Source organism: Lissotriton vulgaris, chromosome 4_1 (assembly GCF_964263255.1).
Source record: "Lissotriton vulgaris chromosome 4_1, aLisVul1.2, whole genome shotgun sequence".
Classification (NCBI taxonomy): domain Eukaryota; kingdom Metazoa; phylum Chordata; class Amphibia; order Caudata; family Salamandridae; genus Lissotriton; species Lissotriton vulgaris.
Window position 1 is genome coordinate 995,241,573 of NC_141691.1, and position 23,000 is coordinate 995,264,572.

The following is a 23,000-nucleotide window of genomic DNA, read 5'->3' on the forward strand; positions in this document are numbered from 1 at the left end:
CATTTACCCGTTAGGCACACACAACGGCTCTGGTGACTACATGCTTGTACCGAAGCTCAATGGTACTGTGGGGGTGCAGAATGACAAGGTGGTATTGCTGCGTGTTGCATTGGTGGACATCACTAATGCCGTTGTTGGGAGAAGTGCAACTGTTGTGGTGCTGAGTTATGCTGTGGTGGTAATCATTGAACACCAACACAGCACCACTCATCACCAGCACAGAACCACACATCACAACAACAGCATTACTAAGCACCACACTAACATCACTCAGCAACACACCAGCATCACTCTACACCACCACAACAGCATCATTCAACAACAACACACTATCACACTACAACCACACACAAACACTTACCACCACAGCACCACTCATCACCACTACAGCATTACTCAGCAGACAAACGTCATACAAACAGAACATTTACGCTTTTAACAGGCACACACACCAACAGCTATCAATGGACGCTTTCACCAGGCGTACACACACAACAGTCATCAGTACTGCAGTAGTATGTATGAATGAGACTGTTGGTGTGCTAAATACGGCTGTGGTGGTGCAGAGTGATGCTGTGTTGTTGCTCAATGGTACTGTGGGGGTGCAGAATGATTAGGTGGTATTGCTGCGTGTTGCATTGGTGGACATCAGTGATGCCGTTGTTGGGAGAAGTGCAACTGTTGTGGTGCTGAGTTATGCTGTGGTGGTAATCATTGAACACCAACACAGCACCACTCATCACCAGCACAGAACAACACATCACAACAACAGCATTACTAAGCACCACGCTAACATCACTCAGCAACACACCAGCATCACTCTACACAACAGCATCATTCAACAACAACACACTATCACACTACAACCACACACAAACACTTACCACCACAGCACCACTCATCACCACTACAGCATTACTCAGCAGACAAACGTCATACAATCAGAACATTTACGCTTTTAACAGGCACACACACCAACAGCTATCAATGGACGCTTTCACCAGGCGTACACACACAACAGTCATCAGTACTGCAGTAGTATGTATGAATGAGACTGTTGGTGTGCTAAATACGGCTGTGGTGGTGCAGAGTGATGCTGTGTTGTTGCTCAATGGTACTGTGGGGGTGCAGAATGATAAGGTGGTATTGCTGCGTGTTGCATTGGTGGACATCAGTGATGCCGTTGTTGGGAGAAGTGCAACTGTTGTGGTGCTGAGTTATGCTGTGGTGGTAATCATTGAACACCAACACAGCACCACTCATCACCAGCACAGAACCACACATCACAACAACAGCATTACTAAGCACCACACTAACATCACTCAGCAACACACCAGCATCACTCTACACCACCACAACAGCATCATTCAACAACAACACACTATCACACTACAACGACACACAAACACTTACCACCACAGCACTACTCATCACCACAACAGCATTACTCAGCAGACAAACGTCATACAAACAGAACATGTACGATTTTAACAGGCACACACACCAACAGCTATCAATGGACGCTTTCACCAGGCGTACACACACAGCAGTCATCAGTGCATCCTTTCACCAGGCATACACCCACACAAACAGCCATCAGTCCACGCTTTCAACAGTCACACACACCACCGGCCGTAAGTGCACGCTTTCTACACATTTTTTAACGTAGCACACACAATTACAGCTATACAAGCATGCTTTGGTGCTGTACAGTACTGCAGTAGTATGTATGAATGAGACTGTGGGTGTGCTAAATACGGCTCTAGTGGTGCAGAGTGATGATCTGATGTTGCTCAATGGTACAGTGGGGGTGCAGAATGATAATGTGCTATTGCTGCGTGTTGCATTAATGGACCTCAGTGATGCCGTTTTTAGGATCAGTGCTACTGTTGTGGTGCAGAGTTATGCTGTGGTGGTAATCATTGGACAACACTCTACAACGACACTGCAGCACTCATCACCACCACTCATCACCACTACAACATTACTCACCAGACAAACGTCACAGAAACAGAACATAAACAGTGCATACATACTACCAATAAAAAAAAATTAAATGTGAAAAAATAAAGGACAATGCAGAGCGGCGACACAAAACACGTACGGCGAAACGCAAGAGAAAAATAGCCAACATCGACATAAAAAATTATTTTTACAGGAGGCGAGCTCAGACGGAAGTACACTACAGGACCCGCATACCAGAACGACACGTGCAAACATAACTCAATGCATGGCGAAAAGACGAACTAAATAGCAGCCATTGATAACATAAAAAAAACACACTCTAAAGAAAGGAGCCGGACAGAAACCAAGTGCGAGCAAAGAAAGACCCCAAACAATAATTAGATTCACATCACAAAAAGGAAATTCATAGCCAAAAGTGTAACAACTCACAAAGGCACTCTTTAATAATATGAAAATAAAATAGTAATTACCTGTCGATCGTAGCAGCTCATTCAGTGAAATGTAGAGAATAAAAAAACAACACACAAAGAGAACATAAACAGTGCATACATAATACGTTTAACTAAAACAATAAAAAAAAAAAAAAAGGCCAAAGCATAGCGGCGAAACAAGCCACATACGGGTCAAAACCACACAAAGACAAGCCAAGTCGGAGAAAAAATAAACATCAGAGTGCGAGCTCAGGCGAAACGAAACTACAGGAACTGCATACCAGGAAGACACTAGCAAACATGAGTCAATGCATGGCGAACAATCAACTTAAAGACGAGCCAGTAATAGCATAAATAACAAGAAAACTGCCAGACACAAGGCAAGTGCGACCGAAATAATTGGAAAATCCAAAATTACATTACATTCACAGCAATAAAAACTTATACAATTTTGAGGACCAAATAACAAAGTCACTCTTTATATATATTTAAAAAAAAAGGCAATTACCTGTCGGTCGTAGCAGATCAGTCACTAAAGTATAGAAATCAGACTAACTACACACAAACAGCCACAGTGCATACATAATACTTTGAACAATATTTAAAACATATATATATAAGAATTAAAATTCACACATAAAACATTACATGAACAAACAATAATTAGTCTTACCTGCAAATACACACGGAAGATATACGTAACTGACGTTAGCGTAAAAAACGTCCCACAAGAATGACGTATTACATTCAAATATTCGACGATAACAATTAGGGTAAGCACTTTCGACAAATAATATATTTAATAAATTCATAAAAAATTGATATTAATTAAAATAACAGATATAAAGGGAAATACCAATAAAAACACAATACACTCAACATCTTTATAAAAATGGATTTTTGACAATAAAAACAGTATGTTGCACCAACTCGCACATATGCTAAAGGTCGAATAGCAATACATACAAAAAATACATAATTAAAGGAAAACACATAACCATATACTACTTTAATACATAATCAAAACTTTCCCATTCAAAAACTTCTAGTATTGCCAAAGGTAATAAACAAGTACATACAAAAAATATAACAACGTTAAAAATTTAAAACACATAACACATACAAAAATATACATTCCTATATATAACATTTATAAACATTACAATTATTACAGCATCTATCGTTTACAACAGTACAAAAGTATATTCTAAGTAGACGGGAGAAAATGCACAAGTCGCAATACAAAAAAAACAATAATACATCATAATAAAACACTACTACTAATAAGTATATACACACAAGTAATAATACATTCAAATTCATGTACTAAATGTTATAAAAATTATATCTTACCTGTCAAACGACGCAGCAACAACAACGGAAGAAGAACACGCCTTTACCGCACGAACATTCACACCAATCTGGAAAATTCCCCGTTGACGCACGTCAAACGCAACGCTACGTCACAAAACGTAGCGCTGCGATTGGCTACAAATTACGTCACGCTAAACATTACATCACCATAAAAAAAGACTAGAACGCTAATCTCCCTTACGTAAAAAATGTAAAGGGAATACATAGCGTACGACAGTTTTACATAACACAAATAAAACACAGTTTAAAAACATTCACTAAACACTTATAATACCAATACACATACACAAAAACGCACACACATTACATTAAAATAAACATTAACACATGCAAAAGACTCACATATGCCAACATATGCCAATCACACATGCAACTCCACTCACACATGCAACGCAACTCACACATGCAACGCCACTCACACATGCTACGCCACTCACACATGCAACACCAATCAAACATGCAACGCCACTCACACATGCAACAACACTCACACCTGCAACTCCAATCAACAACGCAACGCCACTCACACATGCAACGCCACTCAACAGAGCAACGCCACGCAACCACGCAACGCCACTTAACAACGCAACGCCACTCACACATGCAACCACAATCAAACATGCAACGCCAATCACACATGCAACAACACTCACACATGCAACGCCACTCAAACATGCTACGCAACTCAACAACGCCACTCAACAATGCAACCCCACTCAACAACACAACACCACTAACCACGCAACGCCATTCAAACACGCAACAACACTCAACCAAGCAACGCCACTCAACAACGCAACGCCACTCACACATGCAACGCCACTCAACTAAGCAACGCCACTCAACTAAGCAACGCCACTCAACAACGCAACGCCACTCACACATGCAACGCCACTCAACCACGCAACGCCACACACATATACAACGCCACTCAACAACTCAACAACAATCAACAAAGCAACGCCACTCAACAACGCAACGCCACTCACACATGCAACGCAACTCAACAACGCAACGCCACTCAAACACGCAACGCCACTCAACCACGCAACGCCACTCAATCACGCAACACCACTCAACAACGCAACGCAAGTCAACTACGCAACGCCACTCAACAACGCAACACCACTCACACATGCAACGCCACTCACAAATGCAACGCCATTCAACAAGGCAACGCAACTCAACGACACGCCACTCAACCACGCTACGCCATTCACACATGCAACGCCACTCACACATACAACGCCACTCACACATGCAATGCCACTCACACATGCAACGCCACTCACACATGCAACGCCACTCACACATGCAACGCCACTCACACATGCATCGCCACTCACACATGCAACGCCACTCACACATGCAACACCACTCACACATGCAACGCCACTCACACATGCAACCACACTCAAACATGCTACGCCACTCACACATGCTACGCCACTCTCACATGCTACGCCACTCACACATGCAACGACACTCACACATGCAACAACACTCACACATGCAACGCCACTCACACATGCTACGCCACTAACACATGCAACGCCACTCACACATGCAACGCCACTCACACATGCAACGACACTCACACATGCAACGACACACACATGCAACGCCACTCACACATGCAAAGCCATTCAAAAAGGCAACGCCACTCAACCACGCAACGCCACTCAACCACGCAACGCCACTCAACCACGCAATGCCACTCACGCATGCAACGCCACTCACACATGCAACGCCACTCATACATGCAACGCCACTCACACATCCAACGCCAATCACACATGCTGTGCCACTCACACATGCTACGCCACTCACACATGCAACGCCACTCACACATGCAACGCCACTCACACATGCAACGCAACTCACACATGCAACGCAACTCACACATGCAACGCCACTCACACATCCAACGCCAATCACACATGCTGTGCCACTCACACATGCTACGCCACTCACACATGCAATGCCACTCACACCAATGCAGTGCCAGTTTTACCCACACAGAACAACTTTCAGACACACAACGCCACTCACACCCACGCAAGCCCACTCTCACACACACAACGCCACACTCGCCCATGCAATGCCAATCACACATGCAACACCACTCACACATGCAACGCCACTCACACATGCAACAACGCTCACACATGCAACGTCACTCACACATGCTACGCCACTGACACATGCTACGCCACTGACACATGCAACGCCACTCACACATGCAACGCCACTCACACATGCAACGACACTAACACATGCAACGCCACTCACACATGCAAAGCCATTCAAAAAGGCAACGCCACTCAACCACGCAACGCCACTCACACATGCTACGCCACTCACACATGCAACGCCACTCACACCAATGCAGTACCAGTTTTACCCACACAAAAAAAGTTTCACACACACAACGCCACTCACACTCACCCTGGGAGGACGCTCAGCTTGCAGGGCTCTGCTTCTATCCCCTGCTGCACTCTCCTGCTCTCTAGAAAGGTGGCATAACAAAAAAAAATGTCATCAAAATCACGTCTATACAAATCATGTGGCATTCCAAATGCTATAGGTGACACATTCACAAAAATTACAACTATTGGCATTGTAAATAACACATCTATCAATGTAGCTATTTGGAGAAAATACACACAAAAAAAAAACATTTACAACACCAATAGCTCCTACTTTTCTAATGCGAGACCTATTGCATTTCCAATGCTTGTTTAGCTTCTTGCTTAACTGGGTACTGCCTTTGTGCAGTAGGTTGACATTTTAACTGGATTTTGTGAGGAGGAGAGTCCTCATCCCATCCTACATGATTTTCATATAATGCTGGTGCCTGGGCTACTGCCCATTTCCTTGCATATATATATTTAGTGTGAATCGGAATGTGATTCGAGAAGGCAGGCGTAATCATTTCTTCGCCACGAGGGCACTCCCTGACAAACTCTGGGGGCCAATCTTTCTCAGCTAACAGGATGTCATAGCCTTTTGAGAGATTATCCCAAAATAGACCCCTTATTTTTCTAGTCTTATCTCCCTCTATATGCAGTGTTATTTCGTATATCTTATGAGGTTCGCTAACTCTGGTGTCAGCAGTTTCTACTTGAATGTATTCATTTGTGTCCACTATCTCCAGATAACTCATCAGGATCTTGCGAGCTATGGTGAGTTCTGCTGCACTGTCTAGCATTGTCTGTGCCCACTCCCCGTTTTTCAGCTGTGTCCTCAGTATTCTCGGCATGTTCGATTACTCTAATACTGCCTACCTTCTTTCTTGGAAATTGTAATTTTTTACTTTGAGCAGGTTCCTTGTCTTTTGACTTGGTGTGCTCTCCTGGGTCTGACCGTCCTCTTCTTTCCGATTTCTGCGAAAAAGATCGAGAGGGACGTGTATCAATACTTTGATATCTATCAGGCTTTTTCAAGTTATCCCTATTTCTAAGGTTATATCTTTTCTCAGAGTGCTCCCTCTGGGGAGACTGGTGTTCTCGAATCGGAGTTCTTTCCCTCCGTCGAGGAGACCTTCCTCTGGACTGGAAAACTTTTTCCTTGGGAATGGATTGTTTATTTCCATCCCAGCTCTTTTTTGGAGTGTTTAGATTATTTTTAATAAATAATTTTTCAGGATTTTCGAGTAGTTGGGGTTTTACTGGTTTCCCACCCAAGCTGTCTCTACCTAATTCTTCTTAGCATTTTTCTATAATTCAGACAAGCTCTATTGGTTGATCTGTTATATCTGTTTCCTTCAATTTCTGGCGGATCGCCACAGATGCTGCTTCTTCTTTTATATTGGCTAGTAATATAGCCGAGACCTGCTTGAAGTCTTTCAGTAATTTCATACCAAGAGTTAAAGCAGGTTCTGGACCGTATTCATTCTGAATCTGTTTTAGCACATCTGGTATTACCGCCATTGACGGAACACCATGTGTTTTGTGTAAATGGAAGCAAAGACTGTACCCCAAGTGTCACAGTCCCCCACATGTGGTGCCAATCCCATTGGAAGGCAGATGGTCAGAATTCTGTGTTTCTCAATAGGGGTAGTATTCGTAAATACTGCCTCTATTTGAGTAATTTTCTGAGCTAACCAGAAAGGAATTTGTTCCCGTTTTATGGGTGTTTTACCAAGACATGATTGTATGTTCTGTGGTGTAGTTTTATTTGTGTTCCCCTGATGAGGGGTCAGCTGTGGAACATTAACAGCTGTTTGGACTGTTGCAGTCCGCATTACATATTGGACTAATTGTCTATGTATTTTAATTAATGTTTTTAGCTGTGCTAACAGCTCTTCTCAAGACATTTTTTCAATGTCCGGATGTGGTGTGTAGCTGGCTAGAACCGGCCATGTTGATCCTGGTCTACCTAGTGGACCGAGCCTGGTGATGTGATCATTGTGTTTTAGGGCGCCTTTAAACCAGAGCATGTGCTCTTGGTATTTTAATGGGATTTCAATCTCCTCGAAAGGAGCGTACTCATCCGGTCGATCCTCTATTTTGTAATAGTGGAATTCGTGTGTTGTAGCGTTTGCCGCTGGAAATTTTATCCAAGAATAGAATACCTCTGTCTGCCGATTGTCATGTGCCTCTATCACGAAGACGACTGTGCCACCTTGTGTGGTCAGTCCGTTTTCTATAAGTTTTAACGTTATAGTTTTTCTTATGTTGACCGGGATGATTATCGCACCCGGTTCTTTAATCCCTGTAACATCGGATTCCCGCTGAGTCGCGTTTACTGTGGCATCAGCGGTCCCGTTGTCTTCTACTGACATTGTATAAATGAAAGTTTTACAGAGTAGGTCTCCAAGGAGACAAAGATTAGGTGCACAATATTTTGGAACACTGTATCCTTCAACGTTGAATAAACCAGAAACTCTACATAGGAATCTCTTCCTACTAAGTTCGGCCAGATTTTAAACTTTCACCCACTCCAGACGTCTATTGGAATATTTATGGGAGAAAGGGTCTGTGTGAAAAAGCACGACTGAGTTACTCTAACGTCTTGCGTTAGTTTTATCGCCTTACCAAACGTTGGGCGCCATGTAGTGTAGTTCCTATTTTCCCTATAGGTTCTGCGCATTGGAATAACATAAACAGCAGTGTAGACGTAGGAGTGCGGTCTCCTCGGTCTCTACTGACTATGTTAGACTTAATTGGGTTTGTACCAGCTAGCTCAGAGGTCACTGGAAACTTTCTTGACTGAATAGGAAGTGATCAGCTCCCCTGGCTCAGACAAGAAGGGATTCAGTTTTCCAACAACCGCATTGACATGCCAACTTTGCTCCTCAGAATAAGAGTCAATCTCTAGAGTCGTGTGAAACAATAGACAGCTATTTCACTCAGTCAGTTGTGCAGAATTACTTTCACCAGTTATGCAGAGAATAGAGAGACAGGCGTTTTCAATAAAAGGTATTATTTATTGAACAGTCTTTCTTCTCATGCAAGAGAAATGAATTGCCACAATTGCAAGACTTGTGATTATAAAAAGTGTGTACAGTAAAAGGAGTATTACGAAATAATACTGTAAAAGCATTGATATGGTTTCTTAGCCATATGATAGTTAAAATGAATAAAATATATACATTCATATATACATTTGGCTAACGTACTCAACTGGTGCTTCTAACTACGCCTACCCGGTGTACCTGACCTAAGCCTAATACTTGGGAGGGAGTAAGTAAGTAGCAGTTTAAGTTAAGTTGGTTTTGCCAAGGGTTTGCTTCAAGAATTCTCTCTAAGAGTTTAGTCAGCACCGTACCTCTGAAATACAATGTTGGAGGTTTGGTATCTCCTCTCAGGACTCGATATTCCAGTCACCCGCAAGGGTAGGCTGGAAACGCCGGAGCTGGATTTTCTCGGCAGGAGAAAAGACAGCGTCTTTCTCAGTGTGTCAAGGAGGAGGAGGGGCAGCGTGCGTGGGCTTCTCGCATCTGCTGGGCTCTGCAAGGGACAGCTGTTCTGCTCCTGTATTCACCACCACCATCGCCTTTGCTTAAGGCAACATTGGTATTATTTATACCTGAAAGGTGCCTTGTTTGACGTAAGTTTTTGGACATAAGGCATCGATAAAGATGTCACTAATAACTGGTCGTTCTTACAGTGCTCGTTAGAGTTCTATTACTAATCAAAACAAAGCAAGCGGGGCTTTCCCAGGTTGCTGGGGGTTTATCTGTTGAAAGAACTCTGTGTGTTATCTAAGAATCTTAAGGAAGTGGCTTCTGCTGTGTCATGTACTGTAATGAGCTGCAGAGACGAGTTACTGAAATATGGCTCTGATCGTTTATGCCATTATAGGGATACCTATTGATTATAGCCGTATAGGGGCATGAGGTCACAATATTGATCGGGGTCCTAGATAGAACACAACACCTCGGGTACCCACACAGACCCTATCCGGGGGGCCCAGGTGAAGGGGGCCTTCTACGGGCCCCCGAAGACAGACTCAGCAGCCGATTCGTTCCGGGGAAACCAATTTGGAATACCTGTCTGAATCAGTCATCGTAATCGTTGTTTGAAAACTGAGTCCATAGAAATGTATGATTCAGCTCCGAAAGGCTTGACCTGTATGAATACCTTTTGTAACCAATTTGGACAGCCCTTATGGTTTCAAGGCATCGTAACCGGTCGTTCAGAACTGGGTACGATTCGGTTGGAAACAAGGGTTTCGAATCGAATTCGGCAAGCCCGAATCCAATGCGAAGCCCTTCCGAATAAGTTCGTAATCGGCCCCTTTGTGTTAGCTTTACATAATTTTCCACCACAAGGTATAAGGCTGCCTTTAACTGCAGCGTGAGATGTTGTTACAATGTTATTGAATGGTGCTTTGTACTTTAACAACTGAAAAACATTTTTTTTTATCTTAATGCCCTGGCATGTGTTCTTTGTAGTTTCTTGAAGCAGGTACAATATCCTGTCCAGTTTTTGCAAAATGTCTTGGTTTGTACTTGCTGTCAGAGGTATGATTTTTTTTTGCTTTTTGGCACAACATAATGTTTGGTTTCTGCAACCTTACATTTTGAACGGACTCAGCTTTTAGTTCACCGTGCCACGCTAATCAGCTTTTCCTTTACAACACCATGACCCAAAATATAATTTTCACATAGTAAGACATATTCTATTTTGGCGTGATTTGTTGCTATATTCCAGCCAATTGTCTAAATTGTTTCGCTGTAAAACACACAAAGTCTGCTTCAACAAAGGAAAAGCGCTGTATTATAAGTTTCTAAAATCTGTTTTGGGACCAATAGTGCAACATAACATCATTTTATGGATTATGAAACATACTTTTATCTTATATTTGGTGGCCTTTTCGTCAGTATTTTTCATTTAAGTGCAGCGGGTGTTTTTATGCTGCTTTACCAATACACAAATGTATGTATACATACCCTTTCTGTAAGGGGAAACCAGGTCAGAACAGATACATGCCATGGTTTATTTGTGTTGGTAAACAGTCCCATAAGCATCGTTTTTGGCACCTGTGACAAAAGCCCTTTGAACATTGTTAGCGTCGCCATATATTGAAGACTTAGAATTAGCACCCAGACAGTAAAAGAACATGTGCTTAACCACATACTGTTCCATTTCACAGTGCATTGTAAAATCCCAACTAAAGGTCTAAATTTTTTCGCTGATAAACAGTTTAATTCTGCTTCAAGAATGGAAATGCACTTCACTATATGTTTGAAAAAAGTGTTGCAGAGACCCCTGTTATTTTGTTTTGCAAAACTATTTTTGTGAAACATAGAAAAAAACGAATGCTGTAACATTGCAGTGTTGTTACTGTAATAATTTCGATGCTAAAAATTATATACCGCCCCCTAAAGCGCAGAACCTAATTAGTTTCAGAAAAAAACATTTACTTCAACTGTAATGGGTTAATATAATTTATAAGTATTAGTAATGACCTTTTCGCACTTGCTGTATGAGCCAGCAGCACACGTCTCGCAATATACCCTAATATAGGCATCCATTTTAACGCTGCAGAACAGTAAAACATTTTATTTTTTTTAAACCAATTTATTTTATTTTATTCAGTTCACATAGTCAATTGTACTTTATTTACGTGCAATTGTAACAGGTATGGCTTTAAGTTCACTGTGGTGCACCAGTCAGACTCCAATATTTCATTTAACATTGGTGTTTCTTAAAATATTTTATATAATCATGCTTTTTTGGATGAATGTGACAAGCATGCACTACTTTAGTGCGTGTTCCATCACATTCTGCCTTTTATAGCAGCATAACGGGCAGATGTATTGTGGGGCATTACTGTAGTTGTCCTGGCAGGTGTTACAATTGTGTTTTTGTTGACATTTGGATTGGAGTCTGCGCTAAATAGCTTTACTGTTTGCTACATTTCTTTTTAACTGTGTTTCGGTAACAGTGCTACAACATTATCTCTCTTCTCAGTGGTAACTCCTCATTATTCATCCTCTACACAATGCTGTGAACTGCTTCATTAACCCCTTGTATGCTTGTGACGGAACCGCTCCGTCACAAGCCACGGGTGAGCTGTGCTTGTGACGGAACGGTTCCGTCACGGCCCGCTCGGCGCGCCTGCGCGGCGCTGATTTCGCGCCGGTGCGGCGCGTTCCATTGAGCGGGCGCGTTCGTGACGGAACCGTTCCGTCACAAGCACAGCGTTGCCCGCGAGCCGTGACGGACCGGTTCCGTCACAAGCACGTGACCACCCCGCGGCCGCCCTACCCCCTTAGCACTGCGGCGGAATAGCCGCCGCAGCGAAGGGGTTAATCCCACCGGCGTAGCTAGGGGGGGGGGGTCTGCCCGAGGCTGCACTATTTTTGGGGCGATGGTCACGCGGCACTGATGGCCCATGGTGGCGGCCTTTATAATTTATTTGCGGACACTGACACAGTGTCCGCAAATAAATTCTAAAGGCCTCCGTCACTGGCCATCAGTGCCGTGCTGCTGCCGCATATGTGAGTCCCAGAGCCATCAATCTTGCCGCGCGCGAAACCGCTACCAATGATGGCTCTGGGAATCACTTTTGGCCAGCCCTCCCTGCGCTGAATGTGCAGCAGTGACGTGCGGCACAACCATGCGCGGGACGATCGATTTAATTCAACCGTGACTTCATGCTTCGGTGAAAAGTAATGGTATCTAAAGGAGCAGGCTAATGTTTGCAGTGAGAAATTCCTTCCTTGGCTCTTTTGAACATTAGTTTTATAATAATGATATGCAGGGAAAACCATAAAGAAATGGCACAACAATCTTGCGAACAAGTTGATTTTGTTCAGTTTTCGAAGTGCACACATTGAGTTAAATTGCTCCTAGTATGTTGTACATGCTTTTGTTTTAAACATCAAGATTTCTGTTTTCAAACTTAGAATGATGGCAGATGACCCACAGAGGAACTTTCGCTCGATCTATTATGAAAAAGTAGGATTTCGTGGGGTGGAAGAGAAAAAGTCTTTGGAAATCTTATTGAAAGATGACCGTCTGGGTAAGGGGCATTTTTTGTTACTTTCTTTTACATAAAACCTCTGTTCGCGAGCTGTTTGCAGTGAAATTAGATGCAGAAGAAAAACATGTTTTCCATAGAAAGGACATCTACAACATAACACAAATAAATATGCTGTTTCTTACTAATAATGTTTCTAAGCGATTTGATATGTATCATATGTTTGTTACCTGGGCCTTCTACTATTTTCCACTGTGGAAGCAGAAAGTGATATATTAAGAGGTTAGAAATTGTTGTTCGAAACTTATCTTCATCAACAGAGATGCAAAATAATAGTTTCATTTTATTGCGGAAAGTAAAAGAAAATGCAAATTCTTATTTCCCAACTTTATGGCTGCATTGGATCGCTTCTGGTGTAATTGCCTGTTTCAAATTGTGGAAGAGGTGTGGCACAGCGGCCAGGGTGCCTGACTGGACCACTGGGTTCACGGTTCGATTGCCGGCGGCAGGTTAACCCACCACCATGTGACTCTGGGCAATAGCTAGCTTAATCTTGCTGACGGCCCCTAGCACCGGGACACCTCTCCGGAGGTAGCTGTGTGTTACACAAATGCTGGTATTTAATTTTTCATTTCAAATGGGCACTATAATCTAGAAAGAAAGAACAGTCTTAAGAATATATAGAATGTTTTTTTACAAAAGGTCATATAAAAAAAGTTATTTTTATTTGTAAATCCTGATTGATTTAAAACATTAATGGTTAGAAACATCACATTTTATTTTTGGGGGAAAAAATGTATGCCCTGTAATAAAAGAAAAAAAAGCGAATTTATTTAAGCTGCTTGTAGGAGATCAATTGCTTTCCATTTCAGAGTGTTTAATTGAAGTTGCATGCAGGTGGTGACCACTCAAACACGTTTTTACTTCAACTAGTGCTAACATCCTTTTAAGACATTGGTAAAACCAGAGTGTTCCAAAATACTTAATATAGCCCTCTTTTCACTTCATGCCTTCCCTAGCGCAATAATAACACCATTATAAAGCATTCTATCATTGAGATGATGCTGAAAGTTAGGTAGTTGAAGGGTGAGAGTTCTTCCACCAAATTGAAGGGTTACCAATTAGTCCTGACAAAAGCCCGAGACCCTGCATGGGCTGTGAAGATGTACTGAAACATGTCGACATAGTATGAAGTATAGGGGTAGTAACCCTCAACTTTATTCACCCAAATAATCTATACTACTATTGTAAAGGGAGAACTTTGAACCTTTGAGGCGGGTAAACTTGGGAACCATAGCGCCAAACCACACACCCGATACATCGTTGTGATCGTCAGGGTGTGCAGATGGACATAGGCTATATAAACTTAATAAATATACGTTATTTAAAAAATTTACCGAAAAAAAAGTAGTCCCTTGGAAGAAGTGCCGGCCGCGACGTGCGTGCCCGAAGTGAGGAGCGGTGTCCAGGAGCGTGAGGAGGACCGGCGGACATGGCGTGGGGAGGAGCGGTGAGGAGCGGCGGACAGGCGGTGAGGAGTGGTGGACAGGTGGTGAGGAGCAGCGGACAGGCGGGGAGGAGCGGTGCGCGGCGGATGAGGTAGGTGATTTATTTATTTAGGAGCGGTGAGCGGCGGAAAAATGAAGCTACAATGAAAATCGTGAGCAAGAGGAAGCAAACGGAGCATTACAAAAGTGAGCCAAACGGTACATTACAGGAGGAAAAAGTTACATGTGCAGGGTACAAAAGCGTACATCGTGAGCAAGAGGAAGCAAACGGAGCATTACAAAAGTGAGCCAAACGGTGCATTAAAGGAGGAAAAAGTTACATGTGCAGGTTACAAAAGCGTAGAAAGTAAATATAGAGGTATAGGAGGAAAAAGTGATGTGTGCAGGTAGCAAGAGGAAGCAAACGGAGCATTAAAAAAGTAAGCCAAACGGTACATTACAGGAGGAAAAAGTTACGTGTGCAGGTTACAAAAGCGTACAAAGTAAACATAGAGGTATAATACTGCAATATATGGAGGAAGGCTCCGGGGGACCCACGGACAATGTCGGGGCGGGCGGGGGACCTGAAGCCTAATTGCTCCCGGACAACGTCGGAACGGGCTGCTAGTTAATTTATATTTTAATAATACCAGTGGCCTCCAGAAATAACGGGAAACGGGGGTGACCACTAGTTATTTTTAGGATTTATATTCCCCGGCAGGATTAGAATATTATCCAGTCTAGTTACACTGCTCTCATTGTCTTGGTCTGCCAGAAGAAAAAGATTAAGAGGATTTGGTCACATAGACCAAGTGTGAGTGACTTTCAGCCATACTTTGGGTCAAAACTATTCAGTTTAATACTTTAAGGTCTATTGGTGGTACACTACGTTGTATTCAGTGTTGCTATCAGAGAGCAATTCACACAGGATAGCGGCCACCCTCACTAATGATTCTTGTTTGCTCTTACAGCCCGGTGGCCAAGAAGTCTTTGCCTTTTTTATCGTGTTTGGTGCCATCTAGGCCTTACTTTGATCCAACCCTAATGAGTGCGCTCATTTTCTTTAGTTAGTTTAAAGCATTTTCAAGTTGCTTTTAGTTCTCTAAAGCTTGGTCGTTGTCCTCCCCTTTTATAGTAGGTGTGTCAAATGTCAAAGCTGCTGGTTAGCCAACATACCTGCCAAGCTTTAAGTCTGTTGCAAGCACTTCCTCCAGGGGGCCTTCTCACCCCCCACCGATTCCAGTTCAGTAAGAGACCAGCTGCCAGAAATGTACTGGCTTCTGGACTTCCGACACTGCTCTGCTTTAGGCATCCCCAGCATGGCAAACTTGTGAGAGTTTCCTGAGGTTTGTGCTTTACTCCTGCATCCTGTCTAGACTGGACGTCTGGGGTGAAGATGCTAAAGGCAATGCTTCTTTGGATGGCTGCCTCTATTCCTCCTCCACTTAAGAGAAAGCATTACTTTTTAGATGCCAAGTCTTAGCTTGCTTCTCCTAAGAATACTGCATGCCAATAGAATGTAGCAGCAGGGACATTAATTGTTAATATCTGTGACTTTTGCCTGGGTGTAAGAATTGAAGGTGGAGAAAATGCCCTTGAATTTTGTCCCTTTTTAATGTGATATATCTAAATTTTACTTTAATCATGAGAAGTGTTCGAGTCAATTTGAAAAATGTTTGTCTTTAATGTTTTACAAAGCATTTAAGTAAAATGTGTTTTCAGTTACCTGTGTTGTAATGCATTCTTGGGCGTTGTTTTTAGAAGTATCTCCAAAGCAGGCTGTTGTTTTCCAATGTAAAGCATCTGAGTTCATTGGTGTTGATTGCACGTACATTTATTGCTTCTGCCACAAGTTCTGAATGGGGGTCCTTTGTATTTTCAGACACAGAAAAACTGTGCATGTTCAGTCAGCGGTTTCCCCTGCCATCTATGTATCGTATTCTGGTGTGGAAGGTCCAGCTAGGTACAGTATTTCTTTATTTGTTTACCCCGTATAACACAGACCTAGCCAAAAATGCAGCAGAGTGCTTCACATAAATCTAAAAAAATAAACCAAAAGTAATAATGTGATGAGGGATAGGGAAATACATTGGACCTAAAATGTGCATAGATCAGACTTCAGAAGTTCTGTAAATAAGTGCCTTATGGCATTGTTGGGGCTTTTCTCCTGTGTCTGTCTTTGTAGCTGTGCCTGCATGCTTCTGTATCACAGGCAGGGATAGGATTATGCTTTCTAAATTGCTTCTTGGGTTGCTGCACACTTTCAGTCTAGAACTGTTGTCTGTGTCCGTCCTTGTCCCCTTGTGTCCTAAATACTGCCTATTGTTGTTTTGGGGTGTGTATTACTTGGGATGCTCATTCCTTGAATGGGTGTCCATGCTCTTTCAACAAAGGTAGAGGTTACCGCCACTGTCACTATTGTGATCTGATTCCATTGACATTTTGCTTTCTTTGTGGCTTAATGGCTGGTCTGTTGTGTGTTAGAGTTATGCTACTTTAGCAGTAGTTGTGCCACTCTGGGTGCGTCTTCCTGGGAGTAATTTGGGGCTTGCTGGATTCTGACCTTTGTCTCTTCCCACTTTCTTTGTGGTCTTGGTTCGCTTCATCGCCAATGTCGGTGCTTATTGTTGGGCCTGTCCTTGCTCTTCAGTGATCCTTCTTCAGAATTTTTGGTGCAGTGATCTAGCTATCCTTTTTTGCGTTTTTCCATACTAGTACAGCCCTATAACTGTGTTGTCCTCATTGCTTGCTGGTTTTAGTCTTTGTCTTTGGGTCAGTTAGAAGGGGGTTCAAGACTAGCAGTAGACTTGTGCCTTTGTTAGCTTGAAGAACAGTTGTCTCTTTGAGTGTGTTTTTTTCTGGCTATACAGTGGATGTTTGTGTCTGTTAGTGTTGCCTTGGTTTGTTTAACTGGCAGTACATTCAGTGTGCCTATTTGTAATTTAAGTGTGCCTTCAGTTGGATGGCAGTTTGAGAGTCAATTTCACAGTGGCCGCCTCTTAGTTCATCTATTGGGGGCCCCTCTGTTCTGCCTCTTGTTATTTTGGTTTGGTAACAAATAATTTGTGAGCAAGCAGTTGGCTAGGTGGCTCACAACCTTCTACTCCTTCCTCTTTCTTGTGCTGTGGTCTGCAGTTCACTACTCTATATCCCAGCATGGCTTGTTTGGCATTCTTTCTTATGCCCTGTTCTATGGACCTTTGGAGCCCCTGTTATTCTGTGGTTTAATTTTTCTCTGGGGTCTGCTCTTCGTGTGCTTCTTTTTTACAAGGGACCTTTTATAGTTGATCAGTTGCGTTCTGTACCTCTTGGGTTTTGGGTTCTGTTAGCCCTGCTGTCACTCCTGTCTTTGGTTCGCTGCTGCAGAATGCTCCAGGCCTGAGGGACTTGCAGAGCAGATTGTGGCTTTCTGGTAGTGGCGCCTTCCTTTTTGTGGAGTCAATCTCTGATAGTATTCGGGTTCCTGTTGTGCTTTTGCTGCCGTCTTGACTCTGTGCAATGCCTGGTACCCATCCACTCAGTTTTACTGCCTTCTGCATTTTATTCTGGAGTGGTTCCTTGAAGAGGTTGCCCATTTATTGGGACTCTTGTCTACTTTGTGGCGGGTGGTCTCTATTTCCAATCTTATGTGGTCTCGTTGAGCACTTTGGGAACTCATGAGTTTGGAATTTTTTTGGGGATCTGGAGTGCAGGGTCAAGGCCTGCTGTTGCATACATAGACAGTCTTTATGCAACCCGTTCATCTATGTTGCTTCTGGTTATGTGGTGCAGACGACTTTGCATAGTCGGCTTCTGTGAGTGTCAGCTTTTGTGACTTGTACTTTTAGTGGGTGCTGGCATGATGGCTATGCAGATTGATGGTCGCTGCTGGCATAACAGGTCCTTCCTGATCATGCACAGGCTGCTTGCCTTCTATCCTTGCAGGGGTCAGAATCGGTGTCCCATTGAATTGATCAGGTGCCTCGTTCCTGATTTCCTGCTTCTCCCTCCCCTCCCAACTTTTATTCATTGAATGTGCAGGCTAGCCTTGTCTCTGGTAGTTATATGTTGGCAGTTGGTTGGTTTGCTTGTTCTCATATCTTCTAAGTTTGTTTTCGATTCTTTACTCTGTCCCTAACCAGCGTCAGTGCAATTCGTCCCCTTGGTCCCTTGCCATGTTCCTGTGTCCCCACACAATTAAGGCTGGTTAAGCCTCTTGGCCTGTTGTGTCTCAATGTTCAGCTTTAAGTTGACTTGTCTGATCAGTGTGGAGAGCTCATCAGCTCAGGTTTTGGGGCTCCCACTCTAGTTCTGGCACTCTTTTGACTTCTGTGAGTGGGAGTGTTTCTTCTTTCTCTCTGTCCTGCAGGGGTTATTGGAGTTGGCCCAGCCTCATGCTACCCAGTTGCATCTTCTGTGGGTTGGGGTCTACTACTAGGGTTCTTCTATACTACTATGGGTCTTCTGGCGGAAACAGTGGCTGGGCTTCATTGAGTTGACGGTGACTTATTGTCTTCTTATCTGTTTGGGCCTTTAGTTTCTTGCTGCTTCTCTGTCCATTACTCGATCCATTTCATTACTGTCTTTTCTGCGCTGTAGCAGCATGTTGCAACTGCCTCCAGTTCCTTGACTTAACTCTGTACACAGGCTGGTGGCTAAAAAACTGGTGCACTTGTATAGACTTGCCGTTTGCTGGATATTTTATCTGTAATGGTCCTGTGTCTTCGTCTTTTAACAAAGGACTGTTGCTTTGCTCTTTTTTGCACTTGGTGATGGATGAGAGTCTGGCCCCATGGGTGTCCTTCCCTCCTTCTCGTTGGGTCTCTGTAACAAGATAGTTGCCCTTAAGTGGCTCATGTTGGCAACCATTGGTGCATAGTGGGGGCTTTGAAGGTGGCTTCATCTTTATAGAGTAAGAAAATTGACAAGGAGCACAAGGAGGGAATGGCCCCATTGCTTACTAGTAATCTTCATTGTTACATCCCTTCTCTGTGCTGTCTTTCAAGATGTCTGTTGCAAAATGGCTGGGTCAATCCCCTTAGTTGACTTTTCCCTTTGAATTAAGTGTTTTAGTATTGAACAGGATGTGTGGTTTTTAAAAACAATTTCTTAAAAGATGTTATGGGGAGAACATTTATTTTTCTGGAATAGCAAAATTGGTGAATATCTTGGAAGTGAAGCTTACTCACATAGAGTAAGGACAGTTAGGAGGATGATTTGGAGTCATGAAAATTACTAGGTTACAATCTGGCCATTCTTATGGACGGTAGAGAATTCTGAAACTGAGAGGTGAATTATAGGTCTCAATCTGAGCTAATTATATAAATTAGTCTATCTAGACATACAACATGTGCCATGAAGAGATTATCTATGTCCGAAGTCGAGGATACAGTGTTCAGGGCGTTAAGTGTGGCATCTTACTATATTTGCTGCTACTGAGATGTAACTAAATGCTTGGTCCTTAGACAGTTCTTGGTCCCATTTAGTGATCATACGCATGGTCTACGGGTAAACGTGGGCTTGATCCCAGTCCTATACGGTGGGTCTGGAAGCAGTCTCAATGATCTAGAGACACACCAACCCAACCTTTGGATGACCAGAAGATAACATTAGAGTACATAGTTGACTCTCTCTTCAGTCCCCCAGGCTCTGTGAGTTTTACCCTTAGACAGTTCTACCATGAAAACAAGCAATATAGTGTGCCAAGGATAAGGAGGAATTGGAAGGATTGTAGTAATCCTATCGTACCCGGAGGAGCTGGGGGAAACATGGCGGCAGCTAGCTGAGTGGCCGCTGCACTCCGGTTCGGGCTCCCCTGATGTCCTCTTGTTCCCTGTTGTAATGCCGAGATTCGCTGCTTTTTGAGCGTTTGTTGGATTGTTGGAGGTTCGGGGTGCTCGGCTGTTTCATTTTGCTTGGAGAGTGCCGATTCGTATTGGTGTTTGTTGCTGTCTGCTTCCTGCTGTATTTTTGCTCAGCTCCTGGTCTCTAGCTCGGAGGCTGAGAGTGGTGGGTGGTGTCAATCAATAATATTTTACAATAATCTTTCCTTGCTGATCTCGGAGGGCGCAAGTGTTTTGACATTAATGTGCCTGTGGGTTGCTGCGACCCCCCCCCCCCCCGTTACCTGGTCTATTGCGGTGGAGCGTGGCTACACTGGAGCTCCGGAGGGGACGCAGGGTTCAGAGCCTCCTCCTCTGGGGCGTTCGGGCAGCGGCAGTCCCGGTGCTTCCGGGGTCTCCGAGGGTGGAGATACTCCAGACAAGCTGAAGGAGGACTGCGCTGGCTCTCAAGGGGATAATGAGGCTAACGAGGACATAGTAGAGCCCACGCGATCCCAGTCCCAGGTGAGGGGAGAGTCACTCAGGAGCCTCACGGCCCGGGCAGCACCAGAGGTGCGATCAGCCGCTTTGGGTTTTGGAGTCTCAAAGAAGGGTAAGAAGCATGGAACTAAAATCCAAAACCCTAGGAAGGGATCAAACAGAGTGGTATGTCCCCCACCTGAGTCTAGTAAGGCCTCGAAGAACCAGGGCCCCCTACTGGCAATAATACAAATAATACTTCTACCTTTTTGTGCGGCGAAGCTAAGGCAAAATGGGCAAAAGCATGCAAGCCTGTTAAGGCTGCTTTAGTTCTTAGCACAAAAGTAACGACTTCATTAAGGTCATACTTTTAAGTCTTGCCGCAAGTCTTGGACCTGGTAAAAGAGGGGGCGTCCTGTAAAGCAGTACCTAGGTGGGTCTCCCCTCCTCCTGGTGCCCCAGAAATAAAAGAGCTGGCAGGGGCCTCATTGGTGGCTGATAACCTTCACACCAATAGTGGGGTCTCAGATGCTATCTCTGGGGTAATGTGCGACACAGTGGTGAATGCTGAGGCTGTCCCGGAACTGCAACAGTTAACAGAGGTAACAGCTGCACTTCAGGAGAACACAACTCTAGCGATAGGTAACTCTCAGGGTGGGGCAGGCCCTTCAGCGACCTCCTTGGAATCCATGCTTTCAGCTTTGTCTGGCCTAGGGGGATCCTGGGTTGAAAATGGACACGACGCAAGGGAGGCTACTTTATCTATGAATAGTCTACAGATTCTCTCCTGGAACGTCAATGGTCTGCGCACCAGACCTAGAAGGGACAAGATCCTGCAATATCTCCTGGACTCTGGTGCGCAAGTTATTGTGCTCCAGGAGACTCATTTAATAGAATCCGAGATGCTTCTACTTGCTCAGAGAAATAAATGGATAGATTTTTATGTTTCCACAACTCAGACTATGCATATCAGGGGGGTTTCGATACTTTTTAAAAGATCAGCAAAGGCGCGCCTCATTTCAAAATTACTAGACCCAAGTGGCAGATGGGTCATCGTAACTGTTAATATTTCAGGGGCGCAAATTTCTATTGTTGGATATTATGGCCCAAACCATGATGACCCTTCAGTTCTTAAATCTATTTTTTCTCACTTATTATTGTTTCCAGAACCAATTGTTTTGGCGGGTGATTTTAACATTGTTTTGGGCCCTCATCTTGATAAGTCACCAAATAGTCGTGCCTCAGTCCCTTCTAAAACTAGGACTTTCTTACTTGATGCCATGAAACAATACGCCTACTCTGATATCTGGAGGCTAATGTCAGGGCAACCCTCAGGATTTTCATTCCGTAATTATAAATACCGGCATCAATCGAGGATTGATTTTATCTTGGTTAGTCAGGCTTTGAAGGGTATAGTTAAAAACATCTTATATCTTCCTTCACATTTGTATGATCACTCCGCAGTCTGGCTGGAATTGGAGGGTATAGTCCCTGTTTCCCCTAGATCGTGGTATTTTGATCACTCATCACTAGGCTTTCCTGTTTTCAGTTTCTATTTTTGACTAATTCTGGTGGGGTTTTTTCAGTTTTTTTCAATACCCTAAAAAACAGTGGTTATCAGTGTTTAGAACTTTTTGCGCCATTAAAATCAACAGAAACAGTGATTTCTGGTGTTTATGAAATTTTAATTAAATTGTGATTATTGCTTGCTTTCTGCACTGATCGTGCATGTGTATAGACAGTGTATATACAGGGTATATGAGGTCCAAATACATTTTTACTGCACCAGAATGGACTACAAAGTCAATAGCATTCTTCAATAACTCTGGATATTGTAAAGATGCTTTCAGCATACCATCTAGCAAGTTACAAGGATCTCTTACTGAGAAGCACTTCAGCTCAGGTATTGATTTTGACAGACCATTATACAACCTTTTCACCAGCGACGGCTCGTGGAGGGAGTTACGGTGGGGCAGGAGGGTGGGGAGGGGGAGGGGCAGGGTGGAGGTTGCTAAAAACCGGCATAT

The 23,000-nt window shown here is 43.5% G+C and overlaps 1 protein-coding gene across 1 annotated transcript in view; it reads left to right on the forward strand.

The window, feature by feature from the left end:
• The window catches only part of TBC1D7 (TBC1 domain family member 7), a 185,736-nt gene that overhangs the window by 17,888 nt on the left and 144,848 nt on the right, over positions 1-23,000 (forward strand). Inside the window, exons 2-3 of the mRNA XM_086965258.1 lie at positions 13,132-13,247; positions 16,575-16,655. Of these exons, the coding sequence (XP_086821384.1) occupies positions 13,133-13,247; positions 16,575-16,655 (196 nt within the window). The 5' untranslated portion in view covers position 13,132. The remainder of the gene's footprint in view (positions 1-13,131; positions 13,248-16,574; positions 16,656-23,000) is intronic.